Genomic DNA, 24,393 nt, shown 5'->3' on the forward strand with positions numbered 1-24,393 from the left:
CCCACCCTAGCACAAGCCACCATTGCCTGTCATCTGCACTCCCAGCTGTATCTCCTTACTGGCCTCCCCGCTTCTGTTCTGCTTTCTCTAAAATCCATTCTCCATATAGTAGCTCAGTTATTTTTAAAATATTAATTATGTTATATCTTTATGCCTACTTAAAGTCTTCCACTGACTACCTGTTCCACTCTGAATAAAATAAAACGCCTTCCATGTCCATACACCCCAATCGATCACGCCAAATTGCTCTCCCCTTTCTTCAAATATCTCATGCCCATTCCTGCAGCCTGGCCTTTACACAGCTGTCTCTTCTGCTTGGAGTGCATTTCCCACCTCCTCTGAACGGGCTCCTCCCCCCTCATACTTCATCTCAGCTGTCACCTCCTCAAGGAAACCTTCCCGCACCTTAAGTGCAGCCAGTCACTGTGTGTCAACCTGTTTATGTCCTTCAAAGCACTTGTCACTGTCAGAACTTGTTATGTTCCCTTTTGCTTGTTTACTCATAGTTGTGTTTCTCCCCATTAGCCTTGCCTGTTTTCTACACATCACCCGTGCTTAGAATACTACCCATCAGCATACTCTCAATAGACACTTGTTCGATGAATGACCAATGGATGATTGATCTCTTCCTAATATATGATTTTGACAAAATCACTTCCTCTTTGGACCCCAGCTTCCTCTTCTTTACAGTAAAGCTAACAAAATATTGCATTTTCATTGGAATAAGTTCAAGGAGTAAATGTGTGTGGTAGCATGTAGCACATGGTATTGGCCCACTGTAGGTGCTGAGAGAACACAATTAACAGTGCCCCTCCCTATTTTACAGGAAATCTTCAGAGGAACTGGACATGGACAAGGTCACAGCCGCAATGGTACTAACCAGCTTATCTACCAGTCCTTTGGTTCGAAGCCCTCCAGTGCGACCGAATGGTAAGCCTGGGATATACAGGGCATGAGGAAGCACCCCTGGATAGCCAGAGTAGAATCTCTCTTTGAGAGATCGCATTCCAATCAAATACCATGAATAACTAGCCCTTCTCTGCTAGCAAGAAACGAGGAGGAAATGTGGAAGAAATGGTGACCCCAGATCTATCAGCCTTCTTCTTATCTCCCCAGACACCCCACTGATCTCATTCATACCTCTATCCATCGAACTCTCACTTATCAAGCTCTACCACCTTTCCAGAAGACATCTTTGCAGTCCTTGTGTGCTTTTTCCCCAGGAGCATGGAGATTGGTAATGAAGTTATTTCCCCAGCATTATTTCTGTTTGATTGGAGAGGTAGTTGAGTTAAAGAACCCTAAAGATTAAACATTTTTAAAAAGTATTCCCAGACTTCTTAATCAAATATCATTATTTTGTTCATACATTCATTTTATATATATTTTCCAGGCACCTGCTAGATGGCTTGAATACAATATTGAAAAATAGTGTCCATACTCCTAAATAGTATAAGTCTCTTTAGGAAGAGAAGAGGAATACTAATCATAGCCATAGGAATAGCTAGCATTTATTGAGCTAATATGTGCCCAGTATTAGGCTTGCTGTATTTCATGTAATTCCCACAACTCTATGAGATATTATCACTATTTTATAGATGAATAAACTGAGGTACATGGGGATTAATTACTTGTAAATAGCAAAGCTGAAATTGTGATTCCTTATCTCTCTGATTCCAGATCTACTTTTTTTTTTTTTTTTTTTTGTGGGACCCTCACCAGCGGCCGGGGAATGAACCAGCGCTGCAGAGGCTGCGGGCAGCCTCGCAGCCCAACGCTCAACCACTGCGCCATCAGGGGAGGCCCAGATCTACTATCTTAATCATGATATAATATTGACTCATAAAATTCAATATGATAAATCAGGAGGACAGCAGGAGATGAAGTTGGAGAGCCTTGCAGGAGATATCTCATAAGGGGATATGTATGCCTGGTGAGGAGTTTGGAATTAATCTGAGGCTACAGAAGAGGTTTCAAGGTGACTTAGGCACTGGAAAAATATAATGGGGAGTATAGAACAAAAAAAAAAATTGTATGGTGTCCTCAACCTTGGTGGTCACAGTGGGGATGAATAGAGTATAATTGAGAAGTGTGAAGAAGGTCAAATCAACAGGACTTCGTGATGAACAGAGAGGATGAAGGAGGGAGAATAACAAAGTGACTTCCAGCCAGATGATATGCATCTGCAAGCAGGTTCACTGCCTGGGACAGGAATCAAAGGCAAATTGATCTAATGGTGAATGTTTGGGGAAAGAGGTAGGGTTGCTGAAAAAAAGATAACTCCAGTTTGAACCATGTTTAGTAGGCAATACCTGAAGATCATAACAATCATATCTGATGGAGATTTTAGTGAAGTCTCAGAGAGAAATCCGGGCTGAGGATGAAGAATTGAAAGATAACATTGAAAGATAACATTTTGAAGTCATGAGAGTAGATGACCTCACCCTGAGAGAGCTGTGTAGTCATGGAGACAAAGAGAAGATGGCAGAGGAGGGGGGAGTGGTGAGGCTCCATCATGTAAGGGAAGAGAACCTAGGAAGAACTCAAGGGATGACAGGAGAAATAGAGGAGATCAGAAGTGTTTTTTCCAAGAAACCAAGGGAAAAATTATCTTTTGGGAGAGATAGCTGATGCTTCAGAAGGTCAAGCATGAAAAGCACAGAATTTTGCCCCAAAAAGAAGTTCGCGAGTGGTTTGGGGAAGCACATTCACAGCGGGCTAGCCATGAGTAGAAGCCAGATTGCAGGTCACTGAAATGTAATGCACTGAGGCCACTGAAAGAAACATAGCTGCAAGGGAAAACTTGTGTCAAGCCAACCTAGTCAATTATGGATTGTGCTGTTGTTCACACTTAATGTGGATGTAAGAAGAGGTGTTAAAATAAATTTATTGAATGCCTATGAGTCCTCACCAAAATGTATTCCAGTTATAAGTAGGAAAAATGATCAGAATGCTGGGAATTCAAGTTAATACCATAAATCAGTCACTTGCCATCATGATTGACAAGCTAGGGTGAGGCCCAGCTAAGGTAAGCATAGCTAAGGTGGCGCAGCAGGTTGAGCACAGCGCCGTGAAGCTGTCCGCAGCCTCTGCAGCATGGGTTCAATTCCCAGCCGGCCAGAGAGATACCCACATGGTGCCGCATACCTCTCCTGTGGCGCCCACTGCTCCCCTCAGCAGTGTCTTCGGTCCGTCTGCCTGTTCTGCTCCCCACTCTGTCTCTGGTAAATCCTCTTACCCTTCCGTGCCTCTGGCCTGTACCCTAGCTGTTGTATAAAAAAAAAAAAAATCTTTAAAAAAAAAAAAAAGAATAGCTAAGGTAAACCTGACCACACCTGTTGCTATCCTGGCCTCTTTACTCAAAGCCTCTTGGCAAACAGGTGTCCTGATTTCCCTCTCTCAAGTTGGCAACACCGCTAAGAAGGATTACCACAAAAGCAAAACTGAAGGTCCACCCAAAAAATCCTATTCTAGGAAAAAGGAACTGCAGAAATTCATGGAATTCTCAGAGGAGGAAAATTTATTTTAACATAATCATTATTTTAACATAATTTATGTTAACATTATTTTAACATAATCTTTTTAAATTGGGAACATTAAAAATGTTCTTGTCTTGAAAAGTTAGAACTCAAATAAACCTTTTGCTCCTTTAAGGCATACTTTTATTAGCAGAATTCTAAAGAAACAAATTCAGAATTCATCAGCATTTGAAAACTACCCAACTAATAATCCTAAATTGCCTTCTATCTCTGATTTAATTTTAAAAAAGCAATTTATCACCAAAAAGTCTAATTTTTTTAGATGGAAATCATTTTATTTATAGAAATTAAATCTATACAGATATAGAGATTGAACATGTAGAACTAAATCACTTTTTGGGAACTGCAGTGATCCTTTTCTGTGCCCAAAAGGATCATATTGTCAGCATGTGGGTCTACAAAAAGAGTGAGTTTCTAGCAGTGCCTTTTTGGCATATATTGGTTTCAGAGAAGGAGACATTGCTCTCTAAAAAATATTATGAATTGATTCTGACTTTTTTCTAAAAAACTTATTTTTATATCACATTGTCTTTCTGATTAAATAGTGTTTCTGCAGAAATGTCATTGCCAAGTAAGCAAATGAACAGGATATTTATTTATTTATTTGGCATTGACATGAAGCAATGTAACCACATTGTAATAATAGTTGGTTCTCAAAATAAATTCAGTCCCACATATTTAACATGATTACACATTTAGCACCATGAACTTATTTTATAAGCGTATGCTGCAGTATATTTATAAGCCTCCTGGGCCTGCCAAGTGAGTTTGTCACACTAGGTAATATTACCTAAGGCCCTACATTAGGCTCCTCTTTGAAGCTGTCTTATATGGGATGAAGCATTCTTATTTATAATAGGCAACTCGGATCCAGTGAGTGCTTCATTCTCTGTGTAGACTGCAGGGAGTGAGAAGCTGATTTGGTTTTGTTGATGTTGGCAAGGCGTGAGCCTGCATAAATGACATTTGATTCTTTAGAATCTTGCTTTAATGAGATGGGTAACTTCTGATGTTACAACTCAAAACTTCACTCCTCTAACTGAACTTTTTACTTCATATACCTGAGGAATATGCTGGAAGTCTATAATTAGGTGAAACTAGTCAAGAAGTTTATCCATGAATGTTAGTCTACTGTTTCTCTTCACTTCATTACCAATTATGCAAATGTTAACAGTATTTTTTTAATGAGGCAATTTGGGATTTTCCCCCCTTGTAGTTAGAATATAGCTTTAATATATTCCAAATACACATAAATATGGAGAAATTATTTGAAAAGAAAGTAGAATTTATACAAATGTTAATTAAGACTGGGCATCTGGAATAGTAGAGCAAATCTTCAGTGATTAAAAGAACTCCCCTGAAGACATTCTAGCTGAGCAAAGATCTTTCTACCTTAGCAAACATTTCGTAATGTTTTTTCCCACAAGTGGCAGGGTAAAATTCAACACCAGTCTTATCAGTCATTAATACCAATAAACTCTTCTCTGATCTCAGCTTTTCTGGAGATAAAAGAAGAGGCTCACAACACAGGACCCACATGCACTGTCAGAGAGAGAAGGTCAACAGGTAGACCAAGGTTTCAGCCTGGGGCCCAAATGCAAATCACTAAATTTCTGGTGCACAAGGTTCTCATCTGTAAAAGATGCATAATAATCCTTATTCTGAGAGACAGTTGTGAGAATTCATGAAGTTGCATGACTAAGCATTGTGAGAATGTAAAACACCAAAAATAAGTCACTACCAGCATGGGAAACGACTTTAGGTAGAAAAACTTTACAGAGAAATTATTATTTCTCTTAGCTTCTTAAATCTGAGATTAACTTTTCCACGAAATGTACTCCAAGGACCACAGTCCTTATGAAAATTTCTTTTAAAAACTTAAAATGAGGGAGAAACACTGTGACCAAATACTGAAAATGATTTCCCTCTTAGAAATACTGCAGTCAATAAATACAGAGCTCCCCAAACTTAGCAAGTTTGTGGTTTCTTGTTTTATTTTTTTCTTATATTCGTCACTATCACCCTAAGGAACTAACGGTACATGAAACACATCCGAAAACTGCTAGAAGAACCTGTGATCATGTGGGTAGATGACTGTTTATAAACATTATGTGGCTTTTTTAAAGAATAAATAGGGTAAAAACTTCCATACCCAGCTGTTGCAAATAACTGAGCGGGCTGAAAGTGCTTTCGCAGTGATAGTGTTATAGGACAGCCCCGATATTAAACGGGTTCCTGGCTGTGGGTCCTCACCCGCGCGCTTAAAAGGGACTTATGAATACTCCACTACAGGCACACACAAAAGGTTAATAAAAGGTTTATTTACAAGGGAAAAGGAAATAAGGAAAATGTACAACTCAGGGAGAAAATAGGGAAATAAAGTCTTTAATGCGTCCTACCCGATCCGACGACCTGGAAACCCAAAGGCACTCTCAAGAGCTGGCCGGACGCTGTGAGCTGGCGGAGAGCCAAAATGGGGGACCCCTCCAAAGCCCACGTGTCTGGCTTTATACCAACCTGGCTGCTTAACCCCACCCTCAGGTCCCAGCCACTTTCCCTTTGGTGGTAATGGGATTTGGAGTTCCCAGTGTCTTTGGTTTTGGCCTGGGGTGCGGGTGGAGCCCACAAAGCCTGTATGGAATTAGCTTTAGGACATCCTTTTCCCCCTAACAATAGGATCAAGGGCCCTATCCCCCACCCCGGGGCTCACCTCGGCTGGGTATTGACGCTGTGTTTGTGGCCTGGACAGAGGGGCTCAGCGGATCCTGGAAGGAGGCCGGGGGCGTGCCGTCGAGCACCAGCAGCAGCGGCTACTGGAGCTGGAGCGCCCCCAGCGACCAGTCCAACCCGTCCACGCCGTCCCCGCCGCTGTCTGCCGACAGCTTCAAGCCCTTCCGCAGCCTGGCGCCGGCGGACGATGGCATCGATGAGGCAGAGGCCAGCAACCTCCTCTTTGACGAGCCCATTCCCAGGAAAAGAAAGGTTGGTTTGTTGACTACGTGGCGCCCTTTCCTTAGTCGCGTGAACGTGCTTTGCATCTGCTCTTAAAGGGATGAATTGAGCTTAGGGGCTGAATCTCACACTCCTCCAGCCCCTTTTGATGAATAGAAGCAGGTATGTGACTAAAACATTGATACATTTCTTCAACGTAATCATGCTCTCCCATTCTGGGTGATAATTGCTGAGCTGGCCAAAGAGTTAGCGTCAGGTAATCTAGGGCTTAACTCTCTTGGCAAGTTATGAAACTGAACTCCAAGGTAGGTTTCTTTTGGTGGGTCTTCTTTTTTTTCCCTCTGTAAAATATAATTGATATCAGTTTCTCTTTTCTGCTTCAACCTGCCCTGAATGTGTTGTTGGAAAGAGTGTTTTGCATCTTATTTTTATAAAACCGAATGTGAAATTTACATTGTTGTAGAAGTGAATTCTAGCCTTTTACCCAGGCAGAGGAAGAACAAGAGGTACTTCAGGAATGGTGAGGTCAGGAGAAGCTTTATTACTCATGCATGAGGTCGCAGACCTGGGTAGTCCGGTAAGGTCTGAGCACCCGTTTAAAGACCAAGGTTCCTTTTATGCACAACTCTGTCCATATCTGTTACATTGATAGCATCATTTTTCAGCAGGCACAACCATTTGTGGTGAAATCCCCAGACAAGGGAGGCAAGGCAAGGGGGGGAAAGATGCAGGCATTGGGGCATGGCTTTGGAGAGACAGACCAACTAGTTGGCTGCCTGACCTTGTAGATAAGGGTGCTGAGGCCCTGGCCATGAATCTTGAAAGGGAAAGAGCTGTAAGTAAGCAAACTTATTAATTGTTGTTTGCGATTGCACTGGTCAGAATTGTATTTAAGTGTTACAGACTTCAACTAACTTAGGGGAGAGTCACGTACTAGAGGAAAAAGAAAAAAAAAAACTTCCTAACAAAAGAACATTGGAGTGTTCATTGCACCTGGGCTGGAAGTTCTGCTGGAATCTTTATTATATTCATTTGCTCAATAATGTATTTTTGCTTCAACATGAAAACTGACCTATGAATATATGTGATAAATATATGTGCATCCCTACCAAAAATTATATATTTCCTAAATTAAGAATAAAAGGAATTCTAGGGCCTCCCTGGTGGTGCAGTGGTTGAGTGCTGGGTTGCAAAGCTGCCCACAGCCTCTGCAGTACTGGTTCGATCCCCGGCTGCTCCCCGGCCACTGGAGGAGGGTCCCACATGGCGCGCAGACCTCTCCTGCCGCCCGCTGCTCCCCTCAGCAGTGTACTCGGTCCTTCTGCCTGCTCTGCTCCCCGCTCTGGCTCTGGTGAATTCTTTCACCCTCCCGCGCTGACTGTACCCAGTGCTTGTATAAATAAATAAATAAAAATAAATCTTAAAAAAAAAAAAGTTAAAAAAAAAGAATAAAAGGAATTCTAATAAGTTGATTTAATAAATGAAATATTATATTTTCATTTACTCCTCATAGCAGACCTGTAACAGTATTATTTTCCCATCTTGAGATGAGGAAATTAAGGATCAGAAAGTCTACATTAAATTCCACCCTCCGCCCCTGTTGTGCAGGTTAGAATAAGCCAAGCTGCCCTTTAACCCCTTTAAACCTGAAACTCATATTCTTTTCATTCTCTTCACATACATTTAAATTATGTTCACTCATAATTTTTAAAAATCATTTCTGTTTCATAGAATAAAGCAATACCATTGCTATACCGAGAAAACATTGTAACACTTCTATATTATTACCATTTAAATATGAAATTCTTGTTTTTTATTTTGGTCTTTTATTTGGTATTGGTAACTTCATTATTAATGATGATTCACAAAGGAAAATTCAAAACCAAACCCTGAGGACTTCAATACAACCTCGTCCCTCCAATTCAGTTCAAAGAAAACAAAGAGATGGCATTGAGCCAACACCATATCTCCGGGCAGCTCTCTTAACATCATTCCCAGGTTATATAGGCAAGCTTTACCCAGAGACCAAGTATTAATGTAGTCTCCTGTCCTTCCTGGAGGCAGTGGTTTGAGGAGCTGCTGTTTCACACAGAGTTCATCCAGCAGGGGGGCTAGAGTTGTTCTGGCATTCTGTGACTCCCCAGGGATGCAGGGTCTTCGCTTGACTAGTCTGGGAGAGCGAGTGGCACTTGTAGCAATGGGAACATGCAGGCAGGACAGATGCATAGACCTGAAGTCTTATCCTGTTGCTTCAGGCTGCACAGACTTTCTATCTAGGGTCATCCGAGCATGATCCAGGCTCTCATCAGGCAGGGCCCAGCCCTTGACAAAAACTCAGAGCACAGTATGTGTAAAGTTCACTGTTGAAAACTCAGAGCCTTAGATTGCTAAAGTAGCCATGAGACAAAATTCATCCTCTTGCATTGCAATGCGATTGCACTGATCAGAATTGTATTTAAGTGTTACAGACTTCAACTAACTTAGGGGAAGTTAACTTCAACTAACTTTCCTCTAGTAATAGAGGAAAAAGAAAAAAAAAACTTCATAACAAAATGGCATTTATAGAATCTTTTTTGTTTTTTTAAGATCTAGTTAGTTCTTTGCTGCCCAGGTTAGACCAGCAACCAAGTCTCTCTTGGCATCCTCAGCTCTGGGTTAAGGAACCTCTAGGAGGATTTCCAGCACTGTGCTGCCCTGTCTTCTCACCCCTTCCCCTACTGGCTCCTTCAAACATCTTTCATGTCATCACATGCTTGGTGCTAGTTGCAGTCTGATTTTCTACTGAGATGTAAATGGCCATATACAAGTGAGTCTTGTGGTCTCAGAAGCCCGAGTTCTTTCTGTCCCATACTTAGTGTTTAGCTCGCAGACAAAATCGGCAGTTATGTCCTGGTCGGGAACCCTCCACTACTCCTGTCTCCTCTGGCATTTGAGTTCTCTGTTCAAATATCTGATTTACCAATAATCCTTTGGAAGATAGATCCACAGGCCAAAGCAGGAACTCAAAAGTACAAAACCAGCTTCATTGTGACTTTGGGATATGGTTTGGGATTTTGCCACTTTCTGAGTTTATTAGCATTGATTCGTTGGGCTAAAAAATGGCATTTATTTGAAGTGGGCACAGACCCATCCCACAGGATGCTGGATAATAGGAATAAGCAAACACTCAGAACTGAGTTTATCTGTCTTTCTCTAGGACTTCATCTGTAAAACAGTCAAACAAATTTTAGCACACGTGTCTCAGGACACTCATGAAAATTAAATGTGAACTTAAGTAGAAAAACTCTTACAACCCCCAAGCCCCCATGTACTAAAAATGGGATATATCATGATAGACATTTAGAACCCCAAACAAAAGAGGAGGTGGCATTTCCTATATCTGATAATGAAGCAATAGTCCTTACCTTTCCCCTCATATGGAAGCTCTCTTTCATCTATACTCCCATAAAAGGACTCCTCATTCTCATCTCTTTCTGTCCACTGTGCACTTATATGACAGAGGAAAAGCATGATGTGCATTATTATCTCACTATCAGTAGTGAGGAAAAAATATTTGCTGATAATAGCTGCATTTGCACACTTAGTTGTAGTTTACAAAATGCTTTTAAATGTAGCAGTTCATTTAAACATCACAAAAATGCTTGGCATATTCTTTTTCCCATTTTGCAGAAGAGAATCTTTGAGATTATGTAAATTGCCCAAAGTCATGTAGCTCATATGTAGCAGGGATAAGATCAGTTTAGCTGAAATAGCAAAGAGGAAATTCTTGGGACAAATTAATTCAAAGAATCCACATTTTCCTCCGCCCACAGAGGAGAATAACGTAGAAAGGAACTAATGAGACACAGCTACAACCAACTTTACATGGCAGGGTGGAAGTGGGGAGTGCCAGAGCATTTGGAAAGAAATCTAGGGCAGCGAGAACTCCAGGCTCTCTGCTGAGAAAACCACCTTACTGCATGAAGGACCCTCACTCTTAAGAGAACTTGAGCCAACGTAGGAAGGAATGTGAGAAGGGGAATGAAAATCTTTCTTCTGGGTCTAGAGATAAGTCAATCAACTGTGTCAAGCCCAGTTCTAACAGAATTTTTACTCTGAGATTTCAGACAGTAATTCCACGCTCAGGGAAAACCCTGGTAATGTGAGCCAGGAATCTGGGTCTGTGGGTGCAGTTCCCATCATGACCACAAGGTGACGCAGTGACCTTGGATACCTCTCCTGGAGTTAGAAAAATTCTATGTAAAGATAGCTTTAACCATCAATCCAGAAGACCTCTAGAAAATCAAAACATGCTGATAACTAATTAGAAATGTGCTTTTCTCCATGTCAGACTCCTGATTCCTTTAGGTTCTGTGTTTTTCTACTCCTGCACAAGATAAAATACTTTAGGGTGTGGAATTTACACTCCAGCTCTAATATTTATGAGACCTTAAGCAAAACTCACTTAACCTCTCTAAACCTCAGTTTCCTCATTTGTTGATGATTCCACCACATTGATAGGGTTGTTGTGAGGATTATATGAACAATAAACATGAGCTACGAATATTTTGCTTTCTCTTTTGCCCATTTTCCCATTTTGCCCATTTGACTATATAGGAAATTTGAGAATCATGGGTATGAAGAAAAGGAGGTGCTTGTCTCTTTCCTCCCTTCTGACCCTATATTGACCCGTTAATGCCACAGGATGTCACTGGGCCCCTCGGACACCTGATACTTAATTAGGGTTAATGGGAGAGGCCAGCCTATGATGAAGAAAAGGGTCAGGGCAGTTATAATGGTGACAGAAATTGGAGGCCATATAAGGAAATCTGACTCAGGACTCTAGATTCCAGATTAACAGCAACTCAAAGGCAATCACTGAATTCCAGTCTTCATCATTTTCATTTATTTCACAGATGTCTTGACTATGCAGTTTTACCTGTGGAGTAGAGAGAATATCAAGTCAGAGAAACATGCTGAGTTAACAAAAAATGCTTCAGTAATAGTCGTGCAGTAGTAAACAATGAATTAATCATTTGCTCCACTCTGCATTTTCAATCTTTCAGAACCAAAAAGTAATGAATCACTTTAAACTGTGAATGACTGCTCTGAAAAGAAAACAAACCCAGAAAGTCCTCACGAATAAGCATGTTGCCAGTCTCTGAGCTGACTTAATTCCTAACCCACTAATTTTGAGCAGAGAGCACCTTCTGCAAGAACTGCTGCTCCAGAAATAGACCCATCTGTTAGAGCTGCTGGGGAGGGCGGTGCTAAGAAAAGCAGCTCAGGGTCACACTGTACAGATTTCTCAGTGATGACACAGCATCGCCAGCCAGAATGGAGGAGCTGATTGGATGAGGGTAAAGAAGAGTGAGGGCTAGGCAATTTAGCGACAGGATCTTAGAATAACCTGCCACGCAGTACATAGGACCTGGAACATTGGAGCTCAGAGGACTTCAGAAATTGTCCAGATCACTTACCAAATCTAGAAACCTACAGATATTCCCAAAGATATTCCCAAAGATGAGACGCACTTTTACAATCCACGGGTCAAGAAAATATATAGTGACTATGAATCTATATGAAGTCATGAGTGCTTTTGTTTTTATTATAGAAATCCGTTAAAATCAGCTTTACTTAGGTATCATTTCCACATGATAAAATGAACACTGAGTTTGACTGTGTCCACCTGTGTAACCACCATGCCGGTTAATACCAGCAGGCAGATGCCTCCCCTCGCCACAGGCAACACTGATCTGACTCCCGTGACTATAGATTCATTTTGCTAATTATAGAAACTTAAGGAAGTGGGGACAGTGTGCACTTTTTGCTGTACAAAATACCAGATTTAGGAACAGGAACTCATTTTATTGCTGGTGGGACTGTAAAATGGTACAATCACTTTGTAAAACAGTTTGGCAATGTCTTATAAAGTTAAGTATACCCTTTCCCTGCTACCCAACCATTTTGTTCTTTGATATTTACCTAAGAGATAAGAAAATGTATATCCACAAAAGGATTTGTAAACAATTAGTCGTAAGAGTTTTATTCATTATTACCTAAAGTGGAAAACCCAAATGTCCATCAATTTGAATAAACAAGTTGAGGTACATTCATACAATGGAAAACTATAGCACCATAGAAGGGAAGAAACTATTAATATATGGAACAGTGGGTGGTCTCAAAACTTTGTACTGAGGTAAAGAAGCCAGAGACAAAGGAATACATTCTGTATTTTATGACAAAAACTTTTTTTGTTATCCTCACAATCTATCAACAGTGCTTATTAGGTGGGAGGTGTTTAATCCATGCTTGGCATATATTTTAATTCACCCATTGCTTTGTATCACCCTCATATACCTTGTAGATGCCAAACCACTAATCTTGCTCAGTTCTCTTATTTAAAAAATAAAAAAAATAAATAAAGCTCTGTAGTGGCGAGATGGCGTGTATAAGGCTGCTTTCCCAATAAAGGAAAGAACTGGAATCCCTACAGTTTTGAGACAGTAGCCAGATTTCCAAATATATCTGTTCACTTACTAGTCTTTTAGAACCTGCTGAAGGTCTGAGTGGAACTCTTGATCCTAGAGAGCAACTGGCACCTCCACCCAGGGGTGTGGGTTCCCATGAGGCAGGCTGTGAAACGTCGAATGCAGCTGCACAGAAAAATTGGATCCTTTCTTTCCCAGAGACCATGGTCAGAGACTTGGATACATGAACATCGTCCCTACCCCCACCCAGCACACACACACACACACACACACACACCAGTCATCATGTAAAACATACCTGAGCACCTTCTCAATTCCCTCAGTAAGAAATGATCCATAAACAGGATCAAGGATTGTCACAGGAAGGGTGAGCAGAGAGGTGAGGGAAGCCTCAGCCAAACATAGCAGCCTGTTGCCCAAAGAAGTTGGTGTCAGGCAGTCTGAGAGCTAGTGAAGAATCTCCAGGAAGTTCTCTCCAACCATCAGAGCCCACAGGCTCAACATTAGGTGATTCTAAAGAGCTTGCCTGGAAGCTGCTGCATATCTCACTTCGGGTTCATGTGAGATTCCACGAGTCTGCTTGTGACGGCTGGGAGCTGATCCTCCTGGGAGTGGAAGTGGAGTGTGAGTAAGGCAAATGTGTGAAGACCCTAACACATCGCAGTTCCTGAGCACAGTGGCCTCCCTCTACTTTATGCAGCTTTGTGAATATCTGTGAGAGATGCGCCGAGAAGCCGGGGTTGAAGCACAAATTGTTCAGACTTGGCTCCTGCAACTGCCAGCAGCTTTGCTTGCTTTGGTTTCATTGGGCGAGCTTGTACCCGTGGGCAACCTGGACGTCGTTTATTGAGCTATGTTTTCCTGTTCTTCTCTTCCCATAACTTGCTTTCCTTTAATGCAACAGCAAGCAGCCTATTTGTAGACAAAGGACTTGTTTCCATTGAGGGTGTTAGGGACTTTGAAAAGTACTTCATTGCCATTTATGGGGTCTCATAGTTTAATGCAAGAACATCCTTTGCTTGTGTAGATTGAGGCCATTTGATTTCATTAAAGTTGACATAATGATGTTCGTGTACTTGTGCTCTCTGTAATTACTTCAGCAGGTATTATAGAGTGACCTCCATTTTTAAAGAAATAACTTTCTCATTAAAGATGGGGTATTTTTTAAATTTGCTATTAATGAATGAAAAGTAAGATAACCCTGCCCCAATATTTCTGCCATACAATAATGCATTCTTATTTGCATTCTGTACCCCAGCTCCTCCCCACAAAAGATGATGTTTATATTCTTTTGTAACTTCTTTTCCCCTGCATCAGTCAAGGATCTAGCAAGAGGCAGGTAGTATACCCAAGTGGGGTAATTGAGAAGAGTTCAATAAAGAGGCCACTTAGTGTAGACAGGATTGGGGAAAGTAGATGGATGTGATGCATTACCTGAGCAGCTAACAACAGAGCATGGCCATTTCCACTCCTAAGCCTGAGAAGGCGAGTAAAGAAAGGGGTCTCCAGATCCCAGAGGGCTATCAGAATTCTGGAAGAGCAGAGTAGCATTTTGTCCAGGAGAATTTAGTCACTGTTTGCTGGTAGCCTGGCAAAAGGCCGCTGAGGAATTCATCCTCTCCTGCCTCCCAGGGTCTTCTACCTCCTGAACTCCTATCAGTGCCTCCACTTTGCAAATCAACAGAAATTTTCTCTGCGCATCTAAAGTGTAAAGGCCTTCTAATTGCTAATGCTAATGACCTGAGACATTATAAATTAGAAAATAATTTTCCTGCAGTAGATTTTCCATCCTCTCCTGGTGAACTTAGACCTTTCTCAAGTTGCTGCCAATTGAAGGTGTATAAGGTTGGAGTGAAAAAAGTATAATATGGAGTGAAGAGGAAACCATGTATAATTCAGTGCCCATCATCACCACGGATCTCCCTTGAGAAGGCAATTTACAGCCAGAGAAGGTAATCAAGTGGCAATCATGCTGGGAAATCATCTTGAATTCTACAGAATGATAATCTTTTTGAAAAACATTTTTTGAACATAGATTGTTTACTAAGTAAATTCTAAAATGACTAAGTAAAGATGTCTCAAATATGCCTCATTGCCCCAAAACACATCTTAGCCAAGATTCAACACAACAAATACTTACTGGTATGTTTTGTTAGGCGTTGCAGTAGCATGTTGGGCTAGAAGTCCTGATTCTTGCTCTCAAAGAGCTTATGTTGCTAAAAACTATTTAGTCTATCCCCCAACATGCCTCTTGAAAATTCAGCAAAATTAAAAAGAAAGAAGGAGGCAAAATTGATCATATTTTTTCATATCCACTGTAAATTTCTTGGGGCAACAGATTTCTTTGGGCTCCTCAGCAGAGTTCCAGCCAGACAAGGTGTGGGCGTTACTGAGGAGATAATGCTCAAATAATTTATCCTAATTCTATAGGATTTAGAGGATAGTGATCAACTTTATTGTATTTTGGGGTTTGATGTCTCTTTATCAGCCTCTGGAACTGATGAATGATAACTAAAGAATGGAATTATGCTAATGACATTTATTTTCCTATAATCCATATCAAGTTTGTTACTTACAATTTGAAGACCAACGTGACATTATTACAAGGACTATAAACAGCAAGGTTATAAATAATATGTTATGCCACAAAAATATTACTATAATTGTCATTTACTAAAGCAATCAACATTTTGAGATTTTAAGAAATTCCTAAGATAGAGAAGGAATTTGGCTTGATATCTTGTGTAATACATTATATTAATTAGGAAAGCTTTTATATAATTGAGTAATTGGTAGGAACCACCAAATGAATATAAATAAATCAAATAAATATCATTAAGTCTTTGGATTCGTATTTTGCTCATATATTGGCAAAAATTCCCGAAAAAGTTGGCATTTGCTCTGTCCACTTCTTTAAATCCCACTTTTTCTCTAATCCATGGCAGTCTGACTTCCATCCCACCATGCTAAAAACACTGCTCCTGCCTGGTTCTCTGGCATCTGGCCCTCCTTGCCTCTACCCTTTATCTCAAACAAATGAGTCCCTCTCCCTTGTCCCTCTAAACTCAGTCTTTTCTGATCTTCCAGACTTTTGTAGTAACTCTTCCTATCTTCAGACTTTTGTAGTAACTCTTCCTTCTACCTGGGAAACTCTAGTTCCTAACATGACTGGTTCCTTCTCTGTCCTTCAAGTTCCGGCTCAAAAGTTGCTTTCTAGGGCCTCCCCTGGTGGCGCAGCGGTTGAGCTCTGGGCTGCGAAGCTACCCGCAGCCTCTGCAGCCCCCCGGTTTGATCCCCGGACACCAGCGAGGGTCCCACATGGCGCACAGACCTCTCCTGCCTCCCGCTGCTCCCCTCAGCAGTATATTTCGTTAGTCTGCCTGTTCTGTTCCCCACTCTGACTCTGGTGAGTTCTCTCACCCTCCTGCGCTTCTGACTGTACCCAGTGCTTGTATTAATAAATAAATTTTTTTAAAAAGTTGCTTTCTAGACACATCACCTGACCTCAAGTAGCCCCACAACCATCTCCAGTAACCTTGTCATATGGAAAACAATTCCCACTTATTGTCATTTCTCTCTCCCCACTATGATGTAAGTTCCTGGAGAGTAGCCTCTTTCTTTCACTCTCTCTCCTTGGCATGTGGAATATTTCTTGCTAAATAAATATTTTGCTTAAAAAATGAAGAATACTATCAACAGAAAGATTTGAAATGAATCAAAATGTTTTCATCAATCATGACTTCATTTCTAGACAGATATTTGACTACCAGATATCTATAATTTCAGTTTGAGTCATTAATTCCCTTAAGTGGAAGATTTTTTTATAGTATAAATTCATCATTTGAAAAATGGGCAGAAAGCATGCATAGTGTAAGGATTTGCTCATTAATATTGTTAAGGCAAGTTCTATGCTTTACATAAAAAATAGCCAGCAGCATTCCTTTCTGCAAACCTTGGGGGCGAGGGAGTGGGATCTAAACTCTCCCCTGGCTCGTCTTACATCCCCTGTGTTTAGATTAGTGACCCAAGGAGATCATGGACCCTGTACAAAATACCCTTAGAATAACACAGTGTCCATAGGATCATATACTTTCAAAGGCTTCTAGTCATATCTTTGCTTCTCAACCTCCCTTGAACAGCTTCAGCTCCAAAGAGTTGGAGCTTCTTTGGAGCTGACACTCCTATAGCCCAGTGCTGCATGATTCTGTGAGCTGCTCATGATGCCCGGGAGCTGCAGCAGTATTGGTCAGGCTGCTGTGGTGTGAATGCCGGCCACTGGGCAAAGCCTCTGCGACACAGTGAGGCCCTGGGCTCATGAAGCTCACAGAACAGTGAGCTCTTTCTGCTGTCACTCTCCTCTGGCGACTGCAATAATATGCTCATCTCCACTTGCCAGCATCCTGAAAGAGACCACTTCCCAACATACAGGACCTCAGTTCTGGCAGTTTCCAAGTACCTTTTCAGTTGAGAAACTAAGACATAGTCTTCAGTGGAGATGGCTATCTGAATCAGGATATCAGTAATGGCTGGATGAGTCATCTTCTAAATGTGTAAATGATTCATAGAACAGACTAGGATGGGGGGACCACAAGAACTTGATAACAGAAATCTGATTAAACTCATCAACAAAGCTACCTTAATTCAGTCTTCAGGGAAGATACCATCACGCCTATGTTTATTGGTCAGGATAGGCTTAAGATTGAAATAACCCAATTCCAAACCTCAGTGGCTTTTTTACCTCTCATGTCACAATCCAGGCAGGTCAGTGAGGGTGGTAAAGGGGATGTTTCTGGCCCACACAGAGAACCTCCAGGAATCAAGACTCCTTCCTTCTAGTGCAGGTGGTCACTACCTGGAATCCACAGATCCCCAAAGGATGGACATAATTTAGGGGGTCTGTGGTCATGACTTAGGGGGAAGGTATGTCACTGTTATCATTAACCTCTTAACTGTAACTTTGCATTTCCTGCAATTATGATTTAAGATATCAACTCACAATAAATAAATTTAATGCCACCTGTAACTTTATTATTGAAATCAGATATTTTCACGTCATATTGCAATTTTAATAGGTATCATGAAATATTATCTATGCTTGACACCACTTTGAAATTATGGTAATTACTGAACCTACTTGAAGATATTATTTAATATATTAAATTGCCATACCACTAAATATTTTTTATATTTTAATAACTGCTTCAATGCACTCACTTTTCTTTGTAACTCTATGTATTTTATTTAAGACATTACAATCATTATTCTAAGAAGGGATCTATAGCTTTCTATAACAAGGTATCTATAACAAGACTACCAAATAGGGTTTGTAGCAAACAAAAGAGTAAGAACCCAGAGGCAGTGGTTTTGCCCTGTCCCCTCAGATATCCTCAGCATCTAGTCAGTAGAGCAAGCTGGGGATGGTGTTGGGAAGTAGCATGGGGGTGAGGCTTAGATGGGATGTATATCATTTTTGCCCATATTCCATTGGTCCTAATTTAGTGACAGCTGCAGGGGAGACTGGGAAATGAGACTAGCTATGTGGCCAGAGGGAAGAGGAAATGGAGCTTGGTGAGCACATGGAAGCGGTTGTGAGTATGCCCAAGGAAACAATAAGCAAAGAGATAGTATCTCAGCAAAAAGCGCCCTTCCTGCAGAAAACTCATCCCTTGTCAAATTTACTCCAAGAAATACAGTCATAACAATAGTGGCCATTGGTAGAATAATTATGCCTGTGTTATTCTAAAGGATTCATTTTCATAACCTCATTTAATCATAATAACCCAATGAGATATTATTTTTCCTACTCAATAAATAAAGGAACTGGGGACTTAAGAAAATAAGCCCGAAGCCAGTGTTCTAAATCACTGTGTTGGACTGCTTTGGGAAAATACTGAACCTCTTATAGAAGAATGTGGAATTGTGTCCTGGTGAAGAAGGTGGTTTCTGTGGCCAGACTCTCCGGATTAGTATTCCAGTTTTGCTAGTAGCTGCTTCATTGTCTGGACATGTTTTACTGATGCTCTATGAATCTGTAAAATGATTATAATAACAATATCCATCTTTTAGGATTAAATGAGATGAACTGGTACATGGTAAGTGCTCAATGAATGTTTGCCACTGTCACTCATGCCTAAAGGACACTGTGACCATCTTAATGAACTAAATATTCTATCAGAGTTTAGTGTTTCTGAAGGGTGTGGAGAAATATCTAAAGTCACCAAGATTCTCATAAGCTGAAAATGTTCTAGAATGGTGTGCTGTGTTATAGTCAAGATAAGGGAAGATATTCTAATGAAAGTCTTTTCTTGTAAATGAAACGTTATGTTGGGATGACAGAAAGAGCGTGTTGATGGGTTACTTTTCATTTTTATGTAACTCTCTCCTTTATAGAACTCTATGAAGGTGATGTTTAAATGCCTCTGGAAAAACTGTGGGAAGGTGTTGAGCACAGCAGCCGGTATCCAGAAACACATCCGGACCATTCACCTTGGGTGAGGCAGCCCTCCCTTCCGAGCTTGATGTGATCTCTGCCAGCCATCTGCACCTGCACACCTGCATGGTGCCTTGAAACTTCTCAGTGCAGGAATAGAGACTGGACTTGAGTGGCCTTTCCAATCACTAGGGAGATGGGCGCTGCATGTAATAGAATTCAATATAGAACAGTAACAAATGTGGGATTTAAAGGTTGTAAAGTCTCCCTCATTTACTTACTAGGTGATGTTAGGCAAGTTACTGCTTCCAGCCTCAGTTCTCTCTGGAAATGAGGCCAATAATATCCCCTGTAAGGGTAAAAAAAAAACATATGTGAAAATGATTTGGAAAATACAAAACACTAGGGTAGAGTGTCTTAAGCTGGGATCTGTGGTTGCATTTCAAGGGATTTTGACCCCTGGAAGTTGACTATAAGATTAAATGGGTGCTTTGCGAGTAGAGAGCATTGGTGACTCAAAGTCGTGGAAAAGGAAGAATCACTGTGTCAATCAGTGCTCTGTTGCTGTTCTTAAAATGCCTGCTGACTGAGCTCTGTCATTTTTGGTTGTTCTCATAAGCTCTTTATTTATACAGCCTACACTTTAACTTGTTATAAAAAACCTTCCAAGGAAAGATAAAATGAAGCCTTGGGAGCTGCAGTGATTAGGAATCACAGCAGAGGGCGATGGTTCAATAATCTTCATAGTCTTCTTTAGCGTCTAGGTCTTTCTTGTTCAGAAGAGGCCTTGGAAAGCTCTAAGTCATAACCTGCTGTGCATAAGGCAAGTCAAATGCATGATCACAACCCCAAATGGTTGGATATGGAGCAATTCTTCCAACAAGATGAGTGTTGAGAAATAAATCTATGGCTAATTTGCCTTGCAAGTGATAAATTTAGGGACTGCATCATTCATAAAAACATGGTTAAAAAATAGGGTTCTAAGGTGATTTTGATTTTGCTGATTGTTGTGTACTAACTCCTTCAGTAGGACTATGGAGTAGAGAGAAACAGGGATCTAGCTCCCTAATTCATAATGCTGATATTTGGGGGCACAGTCTGACCCCTCTGAGCACCACTTGCAGGTCAAAGAACAGTGTGGGTGTGACCCAGCTGGACTGGATTTCTGTTCCCCAAGCCAGTGGGTTTGCCTTCATCTTCCGAGAAATACCACACTGGAGTAGTATGAGGCAGAACACCCACATTCCTGTTCCTGACGTCATTAAGGAAGGAAATGCTGCAATGTCTCCCCTCAATCATTGTCAGGACTACTCACAACGTAAATGGCTCAGACTTATTTAAAGGTTTAGAAAGACTTCGCAAAGCTATCGTCAGGAGCTAAGGTACTTGTTTTAAAGTCCATCTGCCCAGAAAATTGAATCCTATTCAGCACAGCACAGAGGCACACACCATATATACGTATTTATAGATGGTAAGCGGCATCACATAGTTTTCCTTTGTGCTCCTAGGGTGCTCTCATGGTGAATAAAATTCATAATGCTTCCCCAGGATTTCCTTTTTACTGGGGCTCTTAAAATTGCCTTGATGAATTACTGCCGGCTGCAGCGCGGGACCTGGGTTAGCAGGACTCCAGGCCTATCTGTGTGTGAAGCCCAGGGCATGAGCTCTCTCATGCCTCTGCCTTAATCTAGAAGCTCAGTTATGTGGTGGTAAAATGATAGAACTTTTTTAATGAGTGTTGGCTATGTGTGAGGGCGGGGAGGGGAGCCTATCAAAGCCCAAAGGAAATATATCTTGCATCTGATGTAGCTGCATGCACACCGCGCCAGTATAAAAGTACACTGATTTCTCTTAAATCTCACTCCATTCTTGCACTCCCAGAGTTGATCCTGATTTATCCAGTGTAGGACACAATTTCCCCCAGGCCTGTGGGTCTATTAGTAGCACTCAGCAGCCAGTAGCAAGTCAGCCTGCCCTTTACTGGAAAGGAAGTGGGGACAGGAATAGAACAGACGCACATTCTTCGTCCCATTCTCTGGGGTCTTGAATGGTATGCTTGACAGAAAGCCAAGGCCAGCCAGACCTGATACAGCACCAAGACACCTCCCCAGGCACCTCAGCCTGAGAGCTGATGGGAGGGGGGGGGGATGCTGGAAGAAGCCCCTGATTTGGCAAGACAAAAAGACCAAAGGGGGGGGGGATTTGTATTTTAAGTTCTATGTAGGGATTTTAAGTGGAAAAAAATTTTATTCTGAGTCAGTGACTACTGCAGGATGTGTCCATGAAATTTGGGGATAATCCTTGGAAGGTGGATAGAGGTCTCTGCTTAGCTGTTCCATAAAACCAGGTCGCTAGATCTGCAAATCTAGCTTATGGCCAGGTATCTTATTTTACCCAGAGTTTTCTGTAGCAAAGTACAGTTTCCCATGACTCAGGGAGAAGAATTTCAAAAGCACCAAGAAGACACTTTTCCTGGTGATGGTAAAAATTGAATCCTTCCAATACTAACCCTATTTTTATTTAATAAACACGTTGTGCTTATTATGTCAGGAAAGCTACTAAGCAGTGTATAATTTATTCAGTTAATCCTCCCAACAAACTGACACTATGATAACCTCATTTTATCAATGAAGAACATGAGGCACTTGGCTATGTGAGCACCAAAATTACACACACATCTAGAAGGTGCCAGGATTTGAACCCAGGAAATGTGGCTCCAGAATTTATCCTGGTAATCATTGTGCTACAATAACATACAATAACTTCATTCAGCCAGTCAATATTTCATACATGCCAACTCCATGCCCGATGTGTGTGGAGAGACATAAGGCTGAACAAGACAGAACCCTGAGAATCACAGTCTTAGGGAGGTGATAGAGGTTTAAAAAACTTACAGATGCATGCCAAGGAATTAAATAAATTGAATTAAATAAAATGAGTACATTTCAAAGGGCGCACAGAGGCTAAGTTATGAGTTAAATCCTAGCTCCTAACCTTCAAAGTACATCCCAAATTTGACTTCTCATCACTTCTACCACCACCCCTTATCCAGCCACTGCCAGCGCCCCCCTGGAGGACCATGGCCTCTCTGATCTGCTCCTTTATTTTGCTTTTGCTTTTGCTCTCCTGTCTTTATTCTCCAGACAATAGCTAGAGTGATCCTTTTAAAAGATGATTTCTTAAACTCCCCAGTGGCGTCCATCACATTCAGAAAATAACCCAAAACCATTTCTGCAGGCTACAAAGTCCTACTGCAACTTGCCTCTGCCATTTGTTCCTTCATGGTTTGTATTTTTCTCCCTGATGCCTTGAGCGTTACTGACCTTTCTTCCCTTCTTGGCAGACATCTCCTCGCCCCACTCAAAGAGCCTTGTGCTCCTTCTCACTGTGCATTCTTTGCATGGTTTTGCATGGGTTCCCCCAACACCTCATTCAGGTTTCTGCTCAAATCACCTCTTGAGAAAAACTTCCCTCTGAACACTATTTGAGATAACACCTCCTAGGACTTACTCAACTTAAGTACATTCTTGCACTACTTAATTTCTGAGACATATCACTACCTAATTTATTAAATATCTGTTCCTTTATGGTTTTTTTGTCTGTCTCGCCCACTAAACTATGATTTCCATCAAGATAGAGTTTATTCTTCCTACTGTATTCTGATATTGGAGAACCCTATAGCAGTGCCTTGGCCTAGTAGATTCTCAGTAAATTGTTGAATAATCAATCGATTGATTTGTTGAGTGGTTGAATAATTGCTTGAAAAAGTCCAGGAAAGCTTTCATAAAAGTGGACAGTTAAATGTGACAGATAAGTAAGTGTTTGCCAGGCAGACAAGAGAGAGGAAAAGCATTTCAGACAGAGGGAGCAGCATGTGTGAGATTTCAAGGCAAGAAAATGGATGGTTTAATACAGTTGTTTGGCTCTCTTTTGCGTTAGGCGTGTTGGGGACTCTGACTACAGCGATGGCGAAGAGGACTTCTACTACACCGAGATCAAGCTCAACACAGACTCGGTAGCAGACGGACTGAGCAACCTGGCCCCAGTTTCCCCCTCCCAGTCCCTGGCTTCGCCTCCTACTTTCCCCATTCCAGATTCAAGCCGAGCAGAAACAACCTGTGCCAAAACCGAGACTAAATTGATGACGCCCTTGAGCCGTTCAGCTCCCACCACCCTCTACCTCGTGCACACCGACCATGCTTACCAGGTGACTTGCAAGGGAGCAGGGGAGCCCTTTGAACCCCTAATCCAAAGTGGTAACATTCTAATCTGTGAGAAAATGAAAAGAAATTAAAAGAAAACTCAGTGGGAAAATAGCGTCACACACGGTATCCCCATCACTGAATACTTTTCCTTTCTTTTTTAAAGCCAAGTTCTGACACAGATGGGACCCAATGAATTGTTGGACTCCCCCCTACTCACTAAGTAGCCAGTCCCTTAGAAGTAGTTATAAAAGATAAATTCCCTCTACTATTTAAGACCCTCTGAAGGGTGCCTGGCACATGCTCTGAGTGTCCATTAAATAAAAATAAAACAAAAGAAGGTGAGTACTGAGAAGCATATATGTTGATATAATCACGCTGTACCTCAAGTCTGGGCTTCATGCCCCATCTTCTGAGTTAGTAACTAACCCTCTCACGTCAGAGCAGTGTTCCCTACATCAATGTCAGCATCACTGGAAACTTGTTAGAAATGTCAATTCTCAGGACCCTGCCTGACCTCCAGGGTCAGAGGCTAGGGATGGGGCCGAGCGGTGTGTTGTTACAGCTCCTCTAGGCAATTATGATCTCACCAAAGTCAGACCTTACTGAAAATTCTTGCAAATACAGAACTAAAGCTTCTTGTTCCCCAGCAATTATTAACTCCTTTAAATGTTGATTTGTGTTAATAAAATTTCGATGCATTCAAATCTTATGAAAACATTTTACCCATGATTCTCAACTAACTTATGCAACTTTAAAAAAAATCTTTAAAAAAAATTAATTAAAAAAATCTTTTTTGC

At 41.3% G+C, this 24,393-nt stretch overlaps 1 protein-coding gene and 1 long non-coding RNA gene across 7 annotated transcripts in view; one reads left to right on the forward strand and one right to left on the reverse strand.

Moving 5' to 3' along the window:
• ZNF704 (zinc finger protein 704) overlaps positions 1 to 24,393 on the forward strand; it is a 207,910-nt gene that overhangs the window by 161,364 nt on the left and 22,153 nt on the right. The window contains 4 exon segments of the mRNA XM_054692169.1: positions 827 to 930; positions 6,289 to 6,521; positions 19,352 to 19,452; positions 23,331 to 23,598. Coding sequence (XP_054548144.1) covers positions 827 to 930; positions 6,289 to 6,521; positions 19,352 to 19,452; positions 23,331 to 23,598 — 706 coding nt within the window.
• LOC129145294 (uncharacterized) lies at positions 11,105 to 24,178 on the reverse strand. Of its 6 annotated transcripts, XR_008550625.1 has the most exons (8): positions 23,978 to 24,177; positions 23,596 to 23,660; positions 19,673 to 19,740; positions 18,858 to 18,990; positions 17,700 to 17,813; positions 13,260 to 13,566; positions 13,011 to 13,126; positions 11,106 to 11,409 (listed from the first exon to the last, which is right to left on the reverse strand). It is a non-coding gene; the product is annotated as an uncharacterized LOC129145294 (long non-coding RNA). The 6 variants fall into 6 exon arrangements; XR_008550626.1 differs by lacking the exon at positions 17,700 to 17,813 and having other exon boundaries at positions 11,105 to 11,409; positions 23,978 to 24,178; XR_008550623.1 differs by lacking the exon at positions 13,260 to 13,566 and having other exon boundaries at positions 11,111 to 11,409; positions 23,978 to 24,170.

The sequence above is a fragment of the Talpa occidentalis genome, unplaced genomic scaffold (assembly GCF_014898055.3).
Source record: "Talpa occidentalis isolate TD23 unplaced genomic scaffold, MPIMG_talOcc4v2.1, whole genome shotgun sequence".
NCBI lineage: Eukaryota > Metazoa > Chordata > Mammalia > Eulipotyphla > Talpidae > Talpa > Talpa occidentalis.